A 16,669-nucleotide genomic window follows, 5' to 3' on the forward strand; every position below is an offset into this window, starting at 1 on the left:
GTCAATCTAATGGTTCCTGGATGTGTTTGGTTAGTAAGTTCGTGTTTGTGCTCGATATATCGAAGTGCCTTCGTGAAGAAACACTGTAGTCGGAGGCGATCAAGGCTGCTGAGCAGATGATCTAGTGGACTTGAAGTATTTGCAGAAGGTTGGAATAATGTGTGTTTGTGTGTGATGGAGAGGTGGAAGATGGTAGAGAGAAGGATGGAGGCGGGTTTGTAGAGTTGCTAATGTGCATGAAGAAGGAAGGAAGGAGAGTTCGTCGAGGTCGGTTGCTCTATTTGAGGAGTTCTGTAAACAGTCTGGTTGCTACAGAAACTCGTCGCTGCCCCAATATGTGCCTGAGGCTGCATGCGTGGTGGGCTTTTTTTGGCTCGTGCCCCTCCCTTCCGCCTTGGTATTGTGCTATTGGACGCAACATTTCGAGGCTCGACCGCATCACAACTTTTGTGAATGGCCTCATCTCACCTCAGCTCTACTCGATATCGTACCTTTCACCTGCGGAATTGTCTTAGAAACTCATTGCTGTAGACGAGCACCAAGTCCTCGACACCTGGCGCATCATCCCACGACCTAGCATGACGATCTAGTCTATCTGCAGGCATGGCCCAACCGCCTTCCACTCCGTCGGGTGCTACTCACTCCATCTTTGGATCTGGACCCTCGTTATCACAGGTTTCAAGCGGCCTCCAAGCTTCATCCAGCACGACTCTCACTCCTGGCTCGGCAGCCTCGTCCAACAATACTTTCCTCATGCCGAATTCGCCAGTCAAGGGCAGACACGCCAATGAAGGTTACAGTTACCGTCCAAAAGTTACGAGAACTTTAGGTCAACGTCCAGCTTGTTTGGTTAATGCTTCAGTGACCTACTGTGGCAACAATCAAATCTATGCTTTCGGTGGATTTGATCAGTATACAGATGAAGTTTACAACCATGTCCTTCGACTTGACATGGTCAGTCACCAGTGGAGTCTGGTTGACAACTATGGTGATATTCCTGGGGTTCGAATGGGTGAGTTATCCAAAGCCTCTCGCTCATGCAAATCCTAACGGAGATCCTCAGGTCACACGGCTACACTCTATCAAGGCGATAAGCTGCTGATCTTTGGCGGCGAAAACGAACATCGGACCTACCTCTCAGATCTCATTATATTTGACCTCAAGACAGCGCACTGGACTCAGCCTACCGTGTCTGGTCCTGTTCCAAAAGGTCGAGCACGACATGCCGCAGTTTTGCATGATGATAAGCTTTTCATAGTTGGTGGAATAACCGGCCACAACAATTACGTTCTCGATGATATATGTTATCTCGATTTGAAGACCTTCACATGGTCTAGAGCTTGGAGATTTGTCGGCAGATTTGATCACTCAGCATATCTGTGGGGCGACAAAGTCTGGGTGTTTGGTGGTCTTAGCGAGGACATGGACAAGATCGGGGATATATGGTGGTTGGATTTAAAAGGCAGTCCGGCATTTGATTCTCCCCCTCCATTTGGATCTCTCGATAGACAGACATCATCCGGTCGAGGCGGATCCCCACGGGCGCCCTATGCCATGGCGCCTCCTCCCGCAGTCGGGAGTTCTGGGTATGCAGCAAATTCAAGCAGTGCGCAGGTCAATCCACCTTCGTTCCAACTTACAACTTCCCCACCCGTCGCGCCTGGAGCTATCTCGTCACTAAAATTCTTGTCTGGCCCCAACGTACCCGCACAAGGATCTGGAATGCATTTTCACGTTTATACGTCTGGCACTCTTTTAGATTTTGTGACGCCAGCTGCTACCATAACTCCACAGGAGTGCTGCTTATCATCTTTAGAACTCGACACTCTTCGATGGCAGAAGTTAGCAGAAGGCCGAGAAATTTTCAAGCCTGGATACCGATGGCATTATTGCACGATGAATGAAGAGGGCACAAAGGCCTGGCTTCTTGGATGTCCTACAGATCCAACTGCTACAGACTTAGGTCCAGGTGGTTTTGAGGAATACCTTAGGTAAGTAGTAAATAGCTGCGTTTCGTTTCAGTTTGCTAAACAGTATCCAGCGACATCATGGAGATTGACCTTCGTCGGTACGGCTTGTTGGGAAATAGTTTGACACCTGAATCACGGACAGAGATGTCTCGGCTACCTTCAACAGATCGCTCGGTGAGGCCAACATCAAAAGGCCTTGGCCAGGATCTTGCAAAGCTATTTAATCAACCTCCAGAAACTGGCAGTGGAACGGATTTTACTGTGACAGCGCTGAAAGATGGCGACTGGGACGATGATGAAATAATGAGTTCCAGCATGATGAGGACTGATGAACAACAAGAAACTTGGCTATCTCCTGATGCTACTACATCACCGCCTATTCATGTCCATAAACTAATTTTACAAGCACGCTGGCCGCATTTTGCTCGACTCTACAACGCCCAGATGGCCGAATTCCACACCAAAAAGATGCATATATCTAGCCCGTACACAGTTGTCAAGGCTTTTCTTTACTACCTCTACACTGACAGCATCAATCCGAGGGATTGTGGTGATTTGAATGATGTTGCGGGCTTGCTGGTCTTGTCCGATATGTACAACATTCCACACTTGCGACTTCTCTGTGTGAACAGACTCTCGAAAGAGCTGGATGTTGACCATGCTTGCATCATATGGCATTGCGCTGGCATCGCAAATGAAGAGTGGCTTCGAAGATGCGCCGCCAATTTTTGTCTTCTTCATTGGGGTCGTGTTGTGCGTACTCAAGGGTTCCTACGACTTCCCCGTACTGCGCTTGTAGAACTTTCTCAGGAAATTGATATGGAAGGACGTGTTGTTGGAGGTACGTCGGTGGAGCTTGGTTCCATTGAGATATCACTTACTTATACTTTGTTTTAGGTGAAGAACTAGAATACGTTGGTGGGCTGGGAGGAGCCCGATTTGGGTTCGGGGGAGCCACACGCAAAGCCAGTATCAGCAGCAATCAAACGCAACATCTCGGTTCCGAAACTGACGAGAACGAGGAAATGGAAATGTCTTAACATTATGAAATTATGACTGAGGATGGGGTCACGTGTGTGGAGAGGCGTTATGGGCGCGCGAGGAGCGCGAAATATACCTGGACAAGGCGATGGTTTATTAGATTCTGGGCATTGCTTAGGAATGTTGCTTACGAAGCGTGGATTTGAAGATAGGTGAGTGTACAATATATCGATATATTAATATCACTTTATTTGCGGATGCCACAAGAGCGAAATGTGATTTTCTAAAACCCAACGAGGAAACTTCCAAGTCGAAGCTGCAGAAGCTTGACTTTCTCGGCCAAGATAGGGACACATGATAGCTTACAGTGCAGGCTTCGATGCATCCTTATTGCAGAATTACTTCAAAGTTCACACAATTTAACCGACATTTCGTGGATAACAACGCTCTTCATGATTCGCGAAAGCCAGCGCGCAGTATCTGCAGACCTATTTGAAATATGCACTTACTCTTCAACAGCCTGCTACAGAATCATATCAACCCGTTGGTCGCCTCGTGCAATTCTTCTTCACGACGCCTAGCCGGCTCGCCAGGGCCTGCTCTGTAAGGAAATCAGGAACGAACATTCGCATTTACCCAGTCGTCGAATCAGAGATGAGGATTGGCCGACAATACGCGGATGCGATGAGATTCCACGGCGCTGGGAATATCAAGACATGGTGCCCAGGCGGTTGATGTATTTATCATGTGTCTTGCTAAAATGTTTTTGTTGGACTTAGATGGAGGGTTTTAGGATGCCACATGGGCGAGGGTGCTAAGGTGATGATTTTCGTTGCCCTGGCTGAGTTTCTGGAACGGGCGTTTCCTGGATGAAGTACGCTTTTACCGGCGTCATCACGTAAGTGTGAGGATAGGTTTTGTTGGTTTGTAATTTAATCCTCTATAAAATATACAACATGGTATAAATTGGAAAGGCATCAGGGCCTAGATTCTTCCAAGTCAAAGTGTCTACTGCCTTTTCGTCGAGTTGCTGTTGATAGTTTGCATATAGTTCTTGGGATCTTTGATAAATTCCAAGCCCATGAGAAATGTGAGGACTAATGTCATCTTTGCCGCTCTTTTCGTCGCTGTTTGGGATGCATTGTGTGGTTAAGGTCTTAATGTCTCTTTACAGGGACACAGTGTCTAGACTCTAGAGATATCAGAAGCACATGCTCACATCTTATCGTAGAGACTTGACTATTTCTGTTGAAACTCGACTTTATTCTCGCATTAACCCGAGCATCTCCTAATTTGTTCAGATGTAAATCACAACGTACATTAATCAGCATGATGGGAAGCTCCAAGTGTTTTTGAACCTCTATTAAACATTCGTTCAAAATACTAACTACACACACTACCACGATATATACATCAACGGATATCCTCCCTATTCGCTCCCGCCAAAGTGTTTGTACAAGGTAAATTAAAGGTTTCATGTTCATCTGTGAGACGAATCATTCATGGTGAATGTCCTATGTGTGGCCAACGAGGCCAGTTTGAGGAGCGTTGTCAGGGTTGGTGTTTGCTCCAGCGAAACCGAGAGCTGTGTTCCAAAGGTCAGCTGTGGTAGCATCTCGGGTACCAGCAGCAACAACTTGAGCGGCAGCGGCAGCAACAGCATCCTTAGCGGCTTGGGAAGCACCGCAAGCGTTCAGAAGCTGATCCTTGATACGGTTGGTGATGATCGCTGGGTTGAGAGCTTCTTGTTGTCCCTTGTTGCAAAGAGGATCAACAGCTTGGAATGTGCCGGCGGTAGGCGAGCGACCGTTCAAGCCCAATTCGAATTTCATGGTTGGGACACAGAGACCAAAGTCGAGACCAAGAGAAGAGGCAGCGAATCCCTCGAAAGTACCGGTCACTGGGTCAGAGATAGCACCAGATCCAACATCTGGAGCCGTGCAGATGAGTGTTTGTCCGGATCCTGTGCAGGTAGAAGTATCTCTGACGGCCCCTCCAGTAGAAGCGGCTCCGGTCGCGACAGGTGCGGCTGTGCTTGCAGTCTGTTACATGTTAGTTGAATTCCGCTGTTTATATGATTTTTAAAATACATACAGCAGCTTGTGTGACGGTCGCGAGGGTGGTTGGGGCAGCGGCTACCGCTCCACAGGCGTCGACAGAGGCAGTAGGGGCAGCAGTAGAGTTGCTGAAAGAAGCAGTAGCATTGGTAGCTGGGGCTACTACTGGAGCTGCAGCTCCAGCGTCAACGGTGCTCTTCGATCCATCCAGAGCGACGGCAGTGAAGTTGGTGAAGCCCTGAGCAGCCATGACCTGAGCGACACTCAATCCATCTGCGGTGAAAGGAGTAGTGATGGATGTAGCAGAGAGTGTGTTTTCGGTGTCAGATCCTCCAACAGCAGGGTCGATGAGAGGAACAACACCGCGTAGCTCTGCGCTTTTTGGAAGAGTAGGATCCGAGCAGATGGATGGGATAGAAACAACAAATGGGTTGAAGTTCTGCTCGGCAGCAACGAGTCCTCGAGCAGCAGCGACAGCACGATCAGAGTTGCCTAGCTCGGTGATGATGTTATCGGCCTGGGTAAGCTTGCCACATGGATTGGCTGCAGCCAGAAGGAACTGGATAGAGCCACCTGCCAAAGTGGCAGCTTGACCAGAGGTCCCGAGATCAGTGAGAGCACCGATAGCAGTAATAGCACCGTTGCCTTGCTCTTGTCCGAAACTAACATTGTGGTCAGCTTTGCTTCATTGATTAAAACGGAAAACAACTCCTCAAGTCATTACCAAGGTGAAGGCTTGAGCAATGGACTTCCAGGATTAAGTTGAGGAATAGAGAACAGCCTACCGAGCTTCAGCGACAGCCGCAAGAAGGGCGAGAGTGACGGTTCTGGAAAACATCTTGAATAAGGATTGGACGAATTAAACCGTGGAAGTGTAGTGAAGTAAGTATAAAAGTTGGACCGGCCGGGATCGAAAAAGTGCAAAGGATAGTAAAGAATGTAAAGTTCACAGAACTTGAACGAAAGTGTATAGCAAACTGAAAAGAATGGATGAAGATGAGGATGAAGAAGGAAATGGACTCGCGGAAGAACGAGAGTTATATACCTTGGACTTTTCAGACTGGTGTGTATCTGACCTACCCCTACACCAGCCCTCAGAAGCGAAGCGCATCTTATTCTCATGGGAAGTCGATCGTATCATGTCCCAGCTCACTCCTGTCGCGGATCTCCCCACTATCCTGCTCATAGGATCGCTTTCTGACAGAAAACATCAGACGCTGAGTTATCATCTGAAGGTTTAACCGCTCTCTCGACGATATCAGCTTGGCATGAACTTCCTGCTCCGATGGGATGGTTGTGCTTCCCATCGACAGATTAGCGAGCCAGTTACAACACGATACCAGTTCGCAAAGCGGCCATCATCGTGGAATGACAGGGTCGAGATTTGCATTTGGAAACTCGAGATGTCTTCGATTTTTCGGTTTCGGTGATCTGAAGCGTTCTCGGGGGGCCGTTGGGTACGGTGTACGTGCGGAGGCTGCGGAACTCGTGGAGTAGGTTGTTTCGGCACACGCGGTGATGCTGATTGATGGAAATTCAATCTGCGAAACACTTCAAACAATTCGGCGCGAAAGTCTACGCAGCCGTTCTTGGTAACTAGGGCAACTTTGAACTCTGAGAGCCATAGTCTCTGTCCCTATCTTATTCTCAGACCTGTGTTCCTGCAATTCCTCCGTTGCTCCAGAAAAACGTGTTCGACAATCATGAAGAGGCGATCAGGGAGATTAGCCTCATAGAAGGGGGTGCATTGGAGATTTTGGCGCTTGTCGTTCGAAGTCCAAACAGACTTCAGCGTATCTTCCATCCTTGCGAAGCTCTCATTTCCCATGTTCATGCCCCAGGGGTCTACGAGGATCTTGAAAATCCCTACCATCCGAGCCTGCGTGCCATGTGCGCGGTAATAATAGCATGCGCAAATATCATCGTGCTATTATTGTACACCTTGCTTCGATCGAGAACCTGTATAGTTCACTTGTACAGACCTTTTATCACTCACGGCTTCCTTTAGATCCGCTAAGTCTTGGACAACGTAGCAGGCGAGACCTGCATTTGGAGTCGAACATCTCTGAATCAAGAACATGCTTTTGCTCGAGACAAAAGCAGGGTGTTTTGCACTATCCCCAGGCTAGAGCAGACAGCGAGTTTAGAAACCAACCTTACCTATTTCAGCTTCTTTCCCGGAGTCCGGCAGCCGCCACGAAAGGACGGACGCCACGAGCATGAAACAGTTCTTCAGCACACACCACCCGCACTAATTCATCCGTAGGAGCTTGTTAGGTGGAGATAGGCTGCGCGAGTACGATTTCAATAATATGCTGACTACGGAATAACCCCCTCGAAAGCTTGTTCATAGAACCGTAGAAGTTCAACCGGCGTGCGGCATTCCAGTTCCACCTACATCAACCGGTTTCTTGGACTGTAAATATACCATGTTGAGGCAATTAATCATTGTACTTCCGCCACCCAGAATTCGTTCTCAATGACACCGATTACGAATGTTCAGAAAAAGAAAATGGGACGTGAGACATTACGAATGGCCGAGTCCTCGCCGGAAATTTGGTTTCGTCGGAACCTCAACGAAGAACATATACGTCTGATCAAAATCCTCCCATTTCCTGTAACACGGTGTGTCCAAGCTCATTGGGGCAGAGGGATAAATATCGTTCTCACATACGACGAAGCTAGTACTATTCTTCGTTGCTTCGAAAGGCCACACGTCAGTGCTGTAGTGGAGAAGTGCTGACGACCGTGCTGTCTTTGTTCGAGAGAAAGCTTGTTAACTGGAGCATTCGAACATGCCTACTGCAGTCGTCATACTTGGTCCTTTCGTAGGTTCGTTGGAAGCCAATAAATATAGCTTCGTAACATGCACCATAGCGGACGAGACTTGTTAGGGTGTGAGGATTCATTTCCATTCCATATGGAATTTTCCCTTACTTGTAAACTATTTTCAATGTGCTGAAAGCTCCCACTGAAGTTGTAGATATAAAATTACATTCTATCTGTTCAGACAGAAAATAAATCGTAGCCTCCTCTGGCACTCCTTCGAATCATCAGTTGAAACCTTGTAGGCTCCTACGCGCAAGTAACCAATTAACAATAGTACTCTGATTTTGCAACAAGTAGCCATTGCTGCTTGCACCGGAGTCTTTCATAATCCTGTTAATAGCTCTTTTCTCAAATAGATATAGTATAGATGAGTAGCATCCACGGACTGGGCGAGAGTCGCTATTATTACGAACGATCAATAAGAGGCTTCAAAAACTTAAGTTAGGTTTTCAGTTCTCCATTTAAATCCAACTGTGAAGTTTGACGGGCATTAAATTTCAAAACTATGGCTTTTCGTGATCTCAGATCTCTGTTATTGAATGTTCTACAGTAAAGAGTCGAGCACCTTTGGTGGGTTTGACCTTTAGTGGAGCTAGAATGTACTTCGTTGCAATTTGATAATACTAATGTCTTTACACAGCAAACCAGCGCTATAACGTGGAACACAACTTTGCAGCTTGAAATAGCAAAATGGGTATAAATCAACCAAATACATACCATAAAACTTGCAACTAGTCTTCGAATGGAGAGTATAGTCTGGAGAACGGTACGATATTTACTTTCAGCACTTATTGAGATAACTAAAACTATTAAAATATTGCCGATTATCAGATATATAGGTTCTTCGTTAAGGTTCCGAAGAAACCAAATTTCCGGCGAGGACTCGACTATTCGTGATATCTCACAATAGCTAAACAGAAGTTGTGCTTAGAAGGTGTCCACTGAATTGGTGTATATCCTGGTGGATCTTTAACTTTGCCGCAACAACGCACCTGGGTGACTTTGTCGACAGGGTGTACGCTTTGAATAAAGTACTGGTCATCATGGAAGCTAACAACATTTGACAGACTTTTACATCTGAGCGCTATGTATAGGTGAGCACTATGTATGGGTGACTGCGGGTGGTTTATGGTTCGCTTGGAAATTTTGAAGGATTTTTACTCCTTTGCGTCTAGAATGAACCCATCTGCACCCACAAACAACTTGGACATGGCCAAAAAGCCTCTGGCACAGGGTTTGAGCATAATACCGAGTTAATTGCTTTGAATTTTCATTACAAACTTGATTATTTCTCTCTTAAACATTCCAATATCATTTTTAATTTGACTTGTCCTCTTTCAACAAGTTGGTTACTGGTGTCAGCATTGGCTGATGATATTACATTAAACATCAAGTTTGATGACAATGTTACTTAAATAGACTGTTAGCACTCAAAATACACACTTGTCTTTAATTAGTTTGAAGACAAACAATTCGACCTTCTCGAACCAGATTGACGAACAAGATAGTTTCTAGTTATTCCCGCTGGAGTTAATAATTCGCAATTGGGAATCTATGAGAGTGTCTAAGTGTTGGGAATGTCAAGTGATGCTTGCTGGTCTTGCTTTAGACAAGTGACAGTGTCTGCCAAAGCGAAGCTCCTGTTCTTGTACCTGAAAGATCGTGCGTAAATATCTCCGCTTGGAAACTTGAGTCTTCATACTGTATTTCAGACTCTTCCTTGTATTAGACTAGAGATCTGTCATTTTGAGCCGCATGATTTTGTGATTCGCTATAACTAGTACAGCAAAGAGCTTCAGGTCTTATATACTATAGTGAAAAATGAATTCGTCACGCAACGTGATGTAACTGAGTTTGGGTCCGTCCTCTCTTCATCAGAGGTCGCTTATAATTCTAATCTAGATCGTAGCCGTCTAAGTGATATACTTACAGTTTACGCTTGAATGTCTTCCACAGTACCTACCATTGGCGTCAAAATCTTAGACACCGCTTCAGCGGTGGTGAACAAGATACCTATCAAAGTCAGTGATGATATTCCATAAAGTTGCACTTGGGATAAAGTTACCGCCACTAAATACCGTCCTCCCTAGTCTCATGATTGTCCCCCTCCAGAAGCCTGCAATCCCGCCATCTTTCAAGATAGACTTTACTGCTTCTGCTGTTGTCGTTACAGTGGAAGCTTGACTTCTAGTCTTCACTGTATCGAAAGGTTGCGTGAATAATGTGGTTATTACACCAGCAATGCTGCCGTTAACGAAGTTTGCTACTGTATTCTGAGGGATCCCTCTGGCTTCCTGGACTTGAACTTAGTATTGAGAACCCATCAGCGGTTCGAAACCAAGTACCTGAAAATCTTTTATAATATTATAACTCCCCATCCTGAAGCTCGTAGCCGACGCCTGCTTCAAAGTTGTCCCAGCAAACCCGCGATAAAGACCAACAGGTCCATCCTCACGCAGAATCAAACGGACAGCATGACCCGCAGAATGATATCGTTTCGCTCCCCTCGCATCATCAATCAACGCCGTCTTGACCCTCTCCGTAGGCGTCACCGCAAAAATACTAGCCACAACCCCAGCGCTCATTCCCGCAAGCATGTTTCTAGCAGGTGTCAACGCCCCCGTCTCATGATCTTTAAATGAATTCTTGATCGCATCAAAACTCATAAACCGTACCGCATCCTTCGCTATGCTGCCCACCACCAACGCCCCGCACCCTTTATACAGAGCACGCAGCCCTTCATTTTGGTAGGTTTTGAGAACTACCGCGAATGGGTTCCGTGGTGATGGAACGCCGGGCTCATGGCGAAGTTGTGCTCTGGTTTTGGCGAATTCGAAGGGATAGGTCAGGGATGCTTCCACTCCACCTGCTATGCCGCCTGAGATTAGCGAAACTACCACTGGCACTTTCGGCTTTTGCTGCTTCTCGCTCATCGTTTATATTTATGTCGGTCATGCTTTTCAATTATTAAACGTTTTTGGATAGGAGAATAGTGCCATGACGTACGGCTGTCTACGGCTTGGTTCTCCTTAAATTTTGCCGAGAGCCGAGGATACGAGGATATGAAAACGACTCCTCTTGACTAGAATTTCAGCGGAGCTCAATAATCAGTCGAAACTCAAGTTTTTCGATACTATGGGGCAACAGAGGTCAGTGGATGTTGTACGTGAGGTAGCGTGGACGTACGAGATGAGTCTCTATCACAGTCTGACTCCACCCGGAGTAAAAGTCATTATAAGAAGTCCCGCGATAGATAAAAGATATAGCTAACGCAACCTGATATTGAACTAATCAACTTAATACTATCTCGGACACTTCATTTCTTCGCTTCAGAAAGCAACACGTACATATTGACTTCACCAATTTTCGGCAGTCAACATCTTGAAGTAAAAATAAGACAAACGATGCATGCTCTGGCTTTGTTACCCTCATTATTAAAACATTCTGAAACACAATATTTCATCCTCATTTCAATCGTTAACATAAGAGCGCAAAAAAAACCACCACGAAAACAACTTTGAGAAGTAAGAAATTCAACCAGTAGTCTCCAGCGCTCGCTTCTGGAATCATTCAAGCTCCCTCAACAACGCCGCCGAGGTACTCAACATTCTCTCGAGCTCCATCACTGAGCGCCACCGGGTTGCCAGTATAAACCCATCCTACTACTTCTGCCCACGAGTCCGGATTTGGCAACGGAAGGTCAATTGTATCGCCTTTTCGGACGTGGCCAGATAGGAGCAGTGCGGCAAGAACGGGAAGGAAGTGAAGCGCGTATGTCACATCTATGCTAGGAATCAGTGTATATTCATCGATAGGATTGGAATGAACTTACGAATGGGTGTAGGTCCTGACCCGAGCCGAGACAGAGGAGTCTTGAGGCTATCTCTATCCTTAGGGCTCGTTTTAGCAGACAACATCTGCGTTGAAGCACGTCGATTTCTCCCAGAACGTCGCGGCCGGACTGGAGCACCACCTAAAGTCTTTCTTTCGGATGACAGTGGAATGGCTGCCCGGAGATCTGTTAGATCAAATTGGCGTCGCAACAGAAATGGTTTTCTGCTTTTGTCGATCGGCAAGACGCGCGCTCGAATCGTTGTGGTAGTTGGGGAGTCAGGTAATGTAGACTCGGGGATCATTACCATTGACAATCGGCGAGACACCATGGGATTGATAAATGCGTCTGCAGAAGACTTGTTGGAGAGGTAGGTCTGACCCCAAGTTCGAAGATGGCTGTGAATGTAAAGGAAAGGAACGTCGGCTGCGGTCGTCGCCACAGACTGTCGACGTGGAGGAACCAGCGAAGTGGTATTATCATTATCCGGAGACTCGGGGGTAGAACGAGCTGAGATTTTGAACTGCTCCAGAGTCGATGCAATGTCTGGTGAGGAGGGTACGGCAGACTGAATTTGCCAAACTTCTTGAGCCTTTCGAGTGGTGTTTTCAGGCTCTGGAGGGGTGATAGGAGCTTTGTATGCTTTTTGTTGAATGTAAAAAGCCTGCGCTGCAAGAATACTAGGACTCGGCAAGCAGATTTCCGAATTTTTGGATGTGCTGTAGATATTGATCGACGGCCCTCGACGTTTGACAGGATGATCGGACTCAAGAAGACTTGGCTTCTCGTGGCCCAATGCTCTAACGCCCATGACGGTGGAAGCAGCCATAGCAGGCTGACACAGAAACGTGAAGATGGTTGTACCAAATGATAAGGACGGTTGTTCGAGATAATGAGAGCCTGTGACCAGAGCTCTCAAGATGCTTCCTCGTGGTGTGGCTTCGTATATGCTAGCTCACGCACGAGCTGAGAAGAAGTAGTTTTCGGACCAGTAAGAACTATGATCGTGGTTCTAGCCAAACTGAGTGTTTGAAAAATCAAAATCGTGAGGGTAGGATGGGAGTAAACTCTGCTATATAAATAGGCATATGCAGGGTTGGAATGTGAATTGTCAGAAGTGGTGGACGAGCCGGGGGCCTGAAGATGTAGAAATTGGCACAAAGAAATCAAACGCACTGCAGTTGTTTGAAATGTACCTGACAAATGCGCCGGCTATGCAATAGCAAAACAAAGAGAAATGAGTTTGTGGACAAGATTTTCAATGTATCAGTTGCATGAGCGAGTCTCACAATGAATCATTTCTACCTCGGACTAGATGCTGGCCCTTTTGTGACGAAGCCTCCAATCGTCCTCCCTCTGAACATCAAAAGAAGAAGACCAGACAAAGAAAAGACTGGTCCTCGAATGGCAAATGCCTCTTACTACTTGATGCAGGAGTGAGGTAATTTGGAGGGTAAAGAACCAACTTGCGTAGGCATATATGGGAACCCGAGAAGGTATCTACGGACTAGGCTGGACTGGCTAGAGCTACATTTGATCGAGCTAGCTGTTGTGACAACCGGAAGTCAGAGTCTCAGCCTCCCGTTTGCCATGCAGTTGTTGAAACGTGCATACAAAGAACATTCCTAAAGCCTTTGGGTACCAACCGAGACAGTGACGTACCGCGGCTGGGAATGTGACTGGCCGTAAGTTTTGCCATGTTCGTCAAGATATGGACAACCCAACGGTAAACTATTGGAAGCGTATTGTTTGCCCGTGGCTAGACCATAGCCGTTAACGAGTTGCATCTGCACGCAAGACCTGAAGGAAGGGATAGGTAGTGGGAGGTAGCAAGAGTGAGAGAGCGAGATCCATCGAAGTGGGGGTTCATGGAGATAAAGCGGTGTAAGAAAGTGGATCAAATTGCCCCTGCGTCTGTCTTTCTGCCACTGGCATAGCTTCTGGACAACTGGACTTATGTGCTTCAGGCTTTGAATATTTCTGTTTGAGCTCCACGCTCAATTCCGTACAAACATGTCTCGGGCAGCTGAAGCAGCCATGGCTGCGAGCTACAAAGCTCTGAAAGAGGATTTTGTTTCTAACTTGACTGGCGGTTCAATTTCAGAAATCAACCTCGTTACTGCTGTTTCCCCTGTAGGTGCAATTCCCAGTTGTTGTGATGGTATCTGACTGCGAATAGGTGGCACTCGTCTGCTGGGCAGCTCTTCAATCCCGACTGTCGTTCTTCAAGCCGTATACACCATTAGCATTTGCTGTCGATTTCCTGTTAAATGTCGGAGCTATCCTGCTTGCGTTCACGCTTTATTCGGACAAACCACTTCTTCTCAGCATTCTTTTACTCGCCCCAGTCATTATGGTATACGCTATTCCCAAACCATCACCAGTCAGGAAGCAGAAGCCTCCTCCGCGGAAACTTGCGAAAGACTCTGAGCCTCAAACACCTCTGCCAAAGAAGCCGTTTCTTACCATCTACCGAGGGGCCATGATGATCACAACATGCATCGCTATTCTTGCGGTTGATTTTCGAATATTTCCACGACGATTCGCCAAGGTTGAGAATTGGGGCACCTCACTCATGGATGTGGGTGTGGGATCATTCGTGTTTTCTGCCGGGATCGTAGCAGCAAGACCGCTCTTGAAGGAGAAACTGGCTGGCAAAACTACGCCTGTCTTGACACGACTTTCTCGATCATTGCGCCACTCCCTCCCACTACTCGTATTGGGATTTATTAGACTTTATACTGTGAAAGGGTTGGATTACGCAGAGCACGTCACGGAATATGGGGTACACTGGAACTTCTTTTTCACACTCGGGTTCCTTCCCCCTTTCGTGGCTATATTTCAGTCAGCGTTCCAGATAATACCTTCATATGCTGCTCTGGGAATTATGCTCTGCTCTTTGTACCAGATTGCTTTGGAATTTACAGATCTCAAAGCATTTGTTTTGACCGGGCCAAGAGATAATCTATTTTCCAAAAACCGGGAAGGAATTTTCAGCTTCTTCGGGTACCTTGCCATATTTCTTGCGGGGCAGTCCACTGGCATGATAGTTATTCCTCGAAGCCTCTCAAAGACTCTCACTAGCGGTGCGGCGCAACGCAAGAGACTTTTACTGACTCTGGGGGCATGGTGTGCGGTCTGGATATCCCTTTTCACCATAACGTCTAGTTATAACTACGGATTAAACCTCACTGTATCTCGTCGGCTGGCCAACCTTCCATACTTCTTCTGGATATGCGCCTTCAATTCTTGTCAAATAACAGCTTTCTGTCTTGTGGAGACGATCTTCTTTCCTCAAGCCCACCAGAGTACAGACGCGAAGACCGAAGCCGAGACTTATGAGGCATCTAGTAGTCGAGTTTTTGAAGCATATAACAGGAATGGGTTAGCTGTCTTCCTCGCAGCCAACCTGCTGACGGGGCTTGTCAACCTGACAGTACCTACATTAAACGTGGGTGAGATAGAGGCTATGGTAATATTGTTTGCATACGCATCCGTAGTGACGGGTCTGGCAATAGGGTTAGACGCCTATGACATATCTGTCAAATTATAGAACAGAGAAATGTAGACATGGCTTGAATTGACGTTACAATATGCTAAGCGGCTACATTTTCACAGCGTGAGCAAGATGTAAAATGTTTTGGTTTTCCAACTTGCGTATTCAACGGTGTAGGCTTATTCGACTTGACGAAACTCGCATGAGAAGAAACAAGACAATCAGAACATCAGATGTCGAAAGGTAAGGTGGAAAACCCAAGAGAGAAGACAGATACATAGACTTACCGTTGATTGCAAGGTCGATTGACGAGGCATGCAGTCCAGAGTGAGGGCCTGACTATTATTACTTTGTAACTGATTGAAAGGGAGCGATTCTTCTTCAGAACAAGATTCACGTGCACGACTTCCGTCCACTACGGATTTTACGCAGAAATTGTTCCCAGACCATCGAGGAACGTACTTCTAGAAGATAGAAGTTCATCTCATTATGGCGACGTTTGGTGGGGGTCAAGTGTCGGGCGGTAATGGCGTGTCAATGACGGCCCGTATCGTAGTGATGAAAATAGTACGTTTCATCTCCGAAATTCATGCATAACATACGTTGAAGATGGGTGGACGAACGGGGAACCTGCTCTGGATCGAAAAGATGCATAATGTTCATATGCGGACTCTTTAGGCTGCTCGATTGGGCAAGGAAAGATGAGATGGAGCTCGTGGAGAGGAGAGCTCGCCATGACTTCATGCCTCGACGAATTGTTTCCAGGAACTGCTTGTCGAGGACAAACCGTTTATCCAGTCCGGTGGTCGAAACACACAGACATCTAAACGGTTTCCGGGATAGGCTGGTGGATGATGGTTGACGAGATGCCACGTCAATGCAGTGCGTGCTGGGAGGTAAATAATGTTTATGCCTTTGGCGATTGTCCAATCTCGTCGGGGAAACCGCAGACGCGAGTTGAGCAACGCGAGTCTGGCGACTGTGTTGGTACAAGGTCGAGCTGGCGGGAGACGGTGGCCTTATAGACAGGATGCTAAAGGCGCATTGCAACAATGTTATTTAGCGTTCACGGCAGGTGAAATAGATGGATAGGCGTTTAGACCGCAATTGCAAGAATCAATATCAAAAGCCAATGCCCTCGGCGGAGAGGTGATAGATCGCGATATCACATTCACCTGGACAACATCCACGTGCAAACAACCATAGCACCGAGTACCAAGTAGGCAATACACGTCAAAGGCGAGAGACTCGACCTTCAGAGTACTTTCAAGCACTTTCACTTTGGTACAGCTGCAGCCGAGCCGTGTCGTCTAGGATCCCCCTTTTCGGTTGGACCAGCAGCAATTGTTGTTGTTGACGCCGTTTTGTAAGTGTTGCTCGCTCGAGGTCTCCTTTCGCTTGTGGTCGAAGTGGGAAAAGGAAATTGCAGCCGCAAGCGCAGGACAAGCACGAGAAGGCGACGACTACCAAACCTACATTGAGGTGGCTACTCCGGCGACGAGAA

At 46.9% G+C, this 16,669-nt stretch overlaps 5 protein-coding genes across 5 annotated transcripts; 2 read left to right on the forward strand and 3 right to left on the reverse strand.

Moving 5' to 3' along the window:
• Positions 1–603: 603 nt before the first annotated feature.
• On the forward strand, positions 604–3,010 carry GLAREA_11167 (Kelch motif; the record flags this gene model as incomplete). Its single annotated transcript, XM_008079356.1, has 4 exons — positions 604–1,012; positions 1,064–1,991; positions 2,042–2,811; positions 2,868–3,010. 4 exons carry the CDS (start codon positions 604–606, stop codon positions 3,008–3,010), a joined length of 2,250 nt encoding a protein of 749 aa, XP_008077547.1.
• Positions 3,011–4,465: 1,455 nt separating this feature from the next.
• Positions 4,466–5,846, reverse strand: GLAREA_11168 (uncharacterized protein; the record flags this gene model as incomplete). The annotated part of the gene is made up of 3 exons (XM_008079357.1): positions 4,466–4,993; positions 5,046–5,670; positions 5,794–5,846. 3 exons carry the CDS (start codon positions 5,844–5,846, stop codon positions 4,466–4,468), a joined length of 1,206 nt encoding a protein of 401 aa, XP_008077548.1.
• A 3,924-nt stretch (positions 5,847–9,770) lies between these two features.
• On the reverse strand, positions 9,771–10,770 carry GLAREA_11169 (Mitochondrial carrier; the record flags this gene model as incomplete). The annotated part of the gene is made up of 3 exons (XM_008079358.1): positions 9,771–9,850; positions 9,903–10,131; positions 10,183–10,770. 3 exons carry the CDS (start codon positions 10,768–10,770, stop codon positions 9,771–9,773), a joined length of 897 nt encoding a protein of 298 aa, XP_008077549.1.
• Positions 10,771–11,407: 637 nt separating this feature from the next.
• On the reverse strand, positions 11,408–12,498 carry GLAREA_11170 (uncharacterized protein; the record flags this gene model as incomplete). Its single annotated transcript, XM_008079359.1, has 2 exons — positions 11,408–11,619; positions 11,670–12,498. 2 exons carry the CDS (start codon positions 12,496–12,498, stop codon positions 11,408–11,410), a joined length of 1,041 nt encoding a protein of 346 aa, XP_008077550.1.
• A 1,184-nt stretch (positions 12,499–13,682) lies between these two features.
• On the forward strand, positions 13,683–15,222 carry GLAREA_11171 (uncharacterized protein; the record flags this gene model as incomplete). The annotated part of the gene is made up of 2 exons (XM_008079360.1): positions 13,683–13,802; positions 13,849–15,222. The coding sequence occupies 2 exons, from the start codon at positions 13,683–13,685 to the stop codon at positions 15,220–15,222; spliced, it is 1,494 nt and encodes a 497-aa protein (XP_008077551.1).
• Positions 15,223–16,669: the final 1,447 nt, after the last annotated feature.

Source organism: Glarea lozoyensis (assembly GCF_000409485.1).
Source record: "Glarea lozoyensis ATCC 20868 chromosome Unknown GLAREA11, whole genome shotgun sequence".
Lineage (NCBI taxonomy): Eukaryota > Fungi > Ascomycota > Leotiomycetes > Helotiales > Helotiaceae > Glarea > Glarea lozoyensis.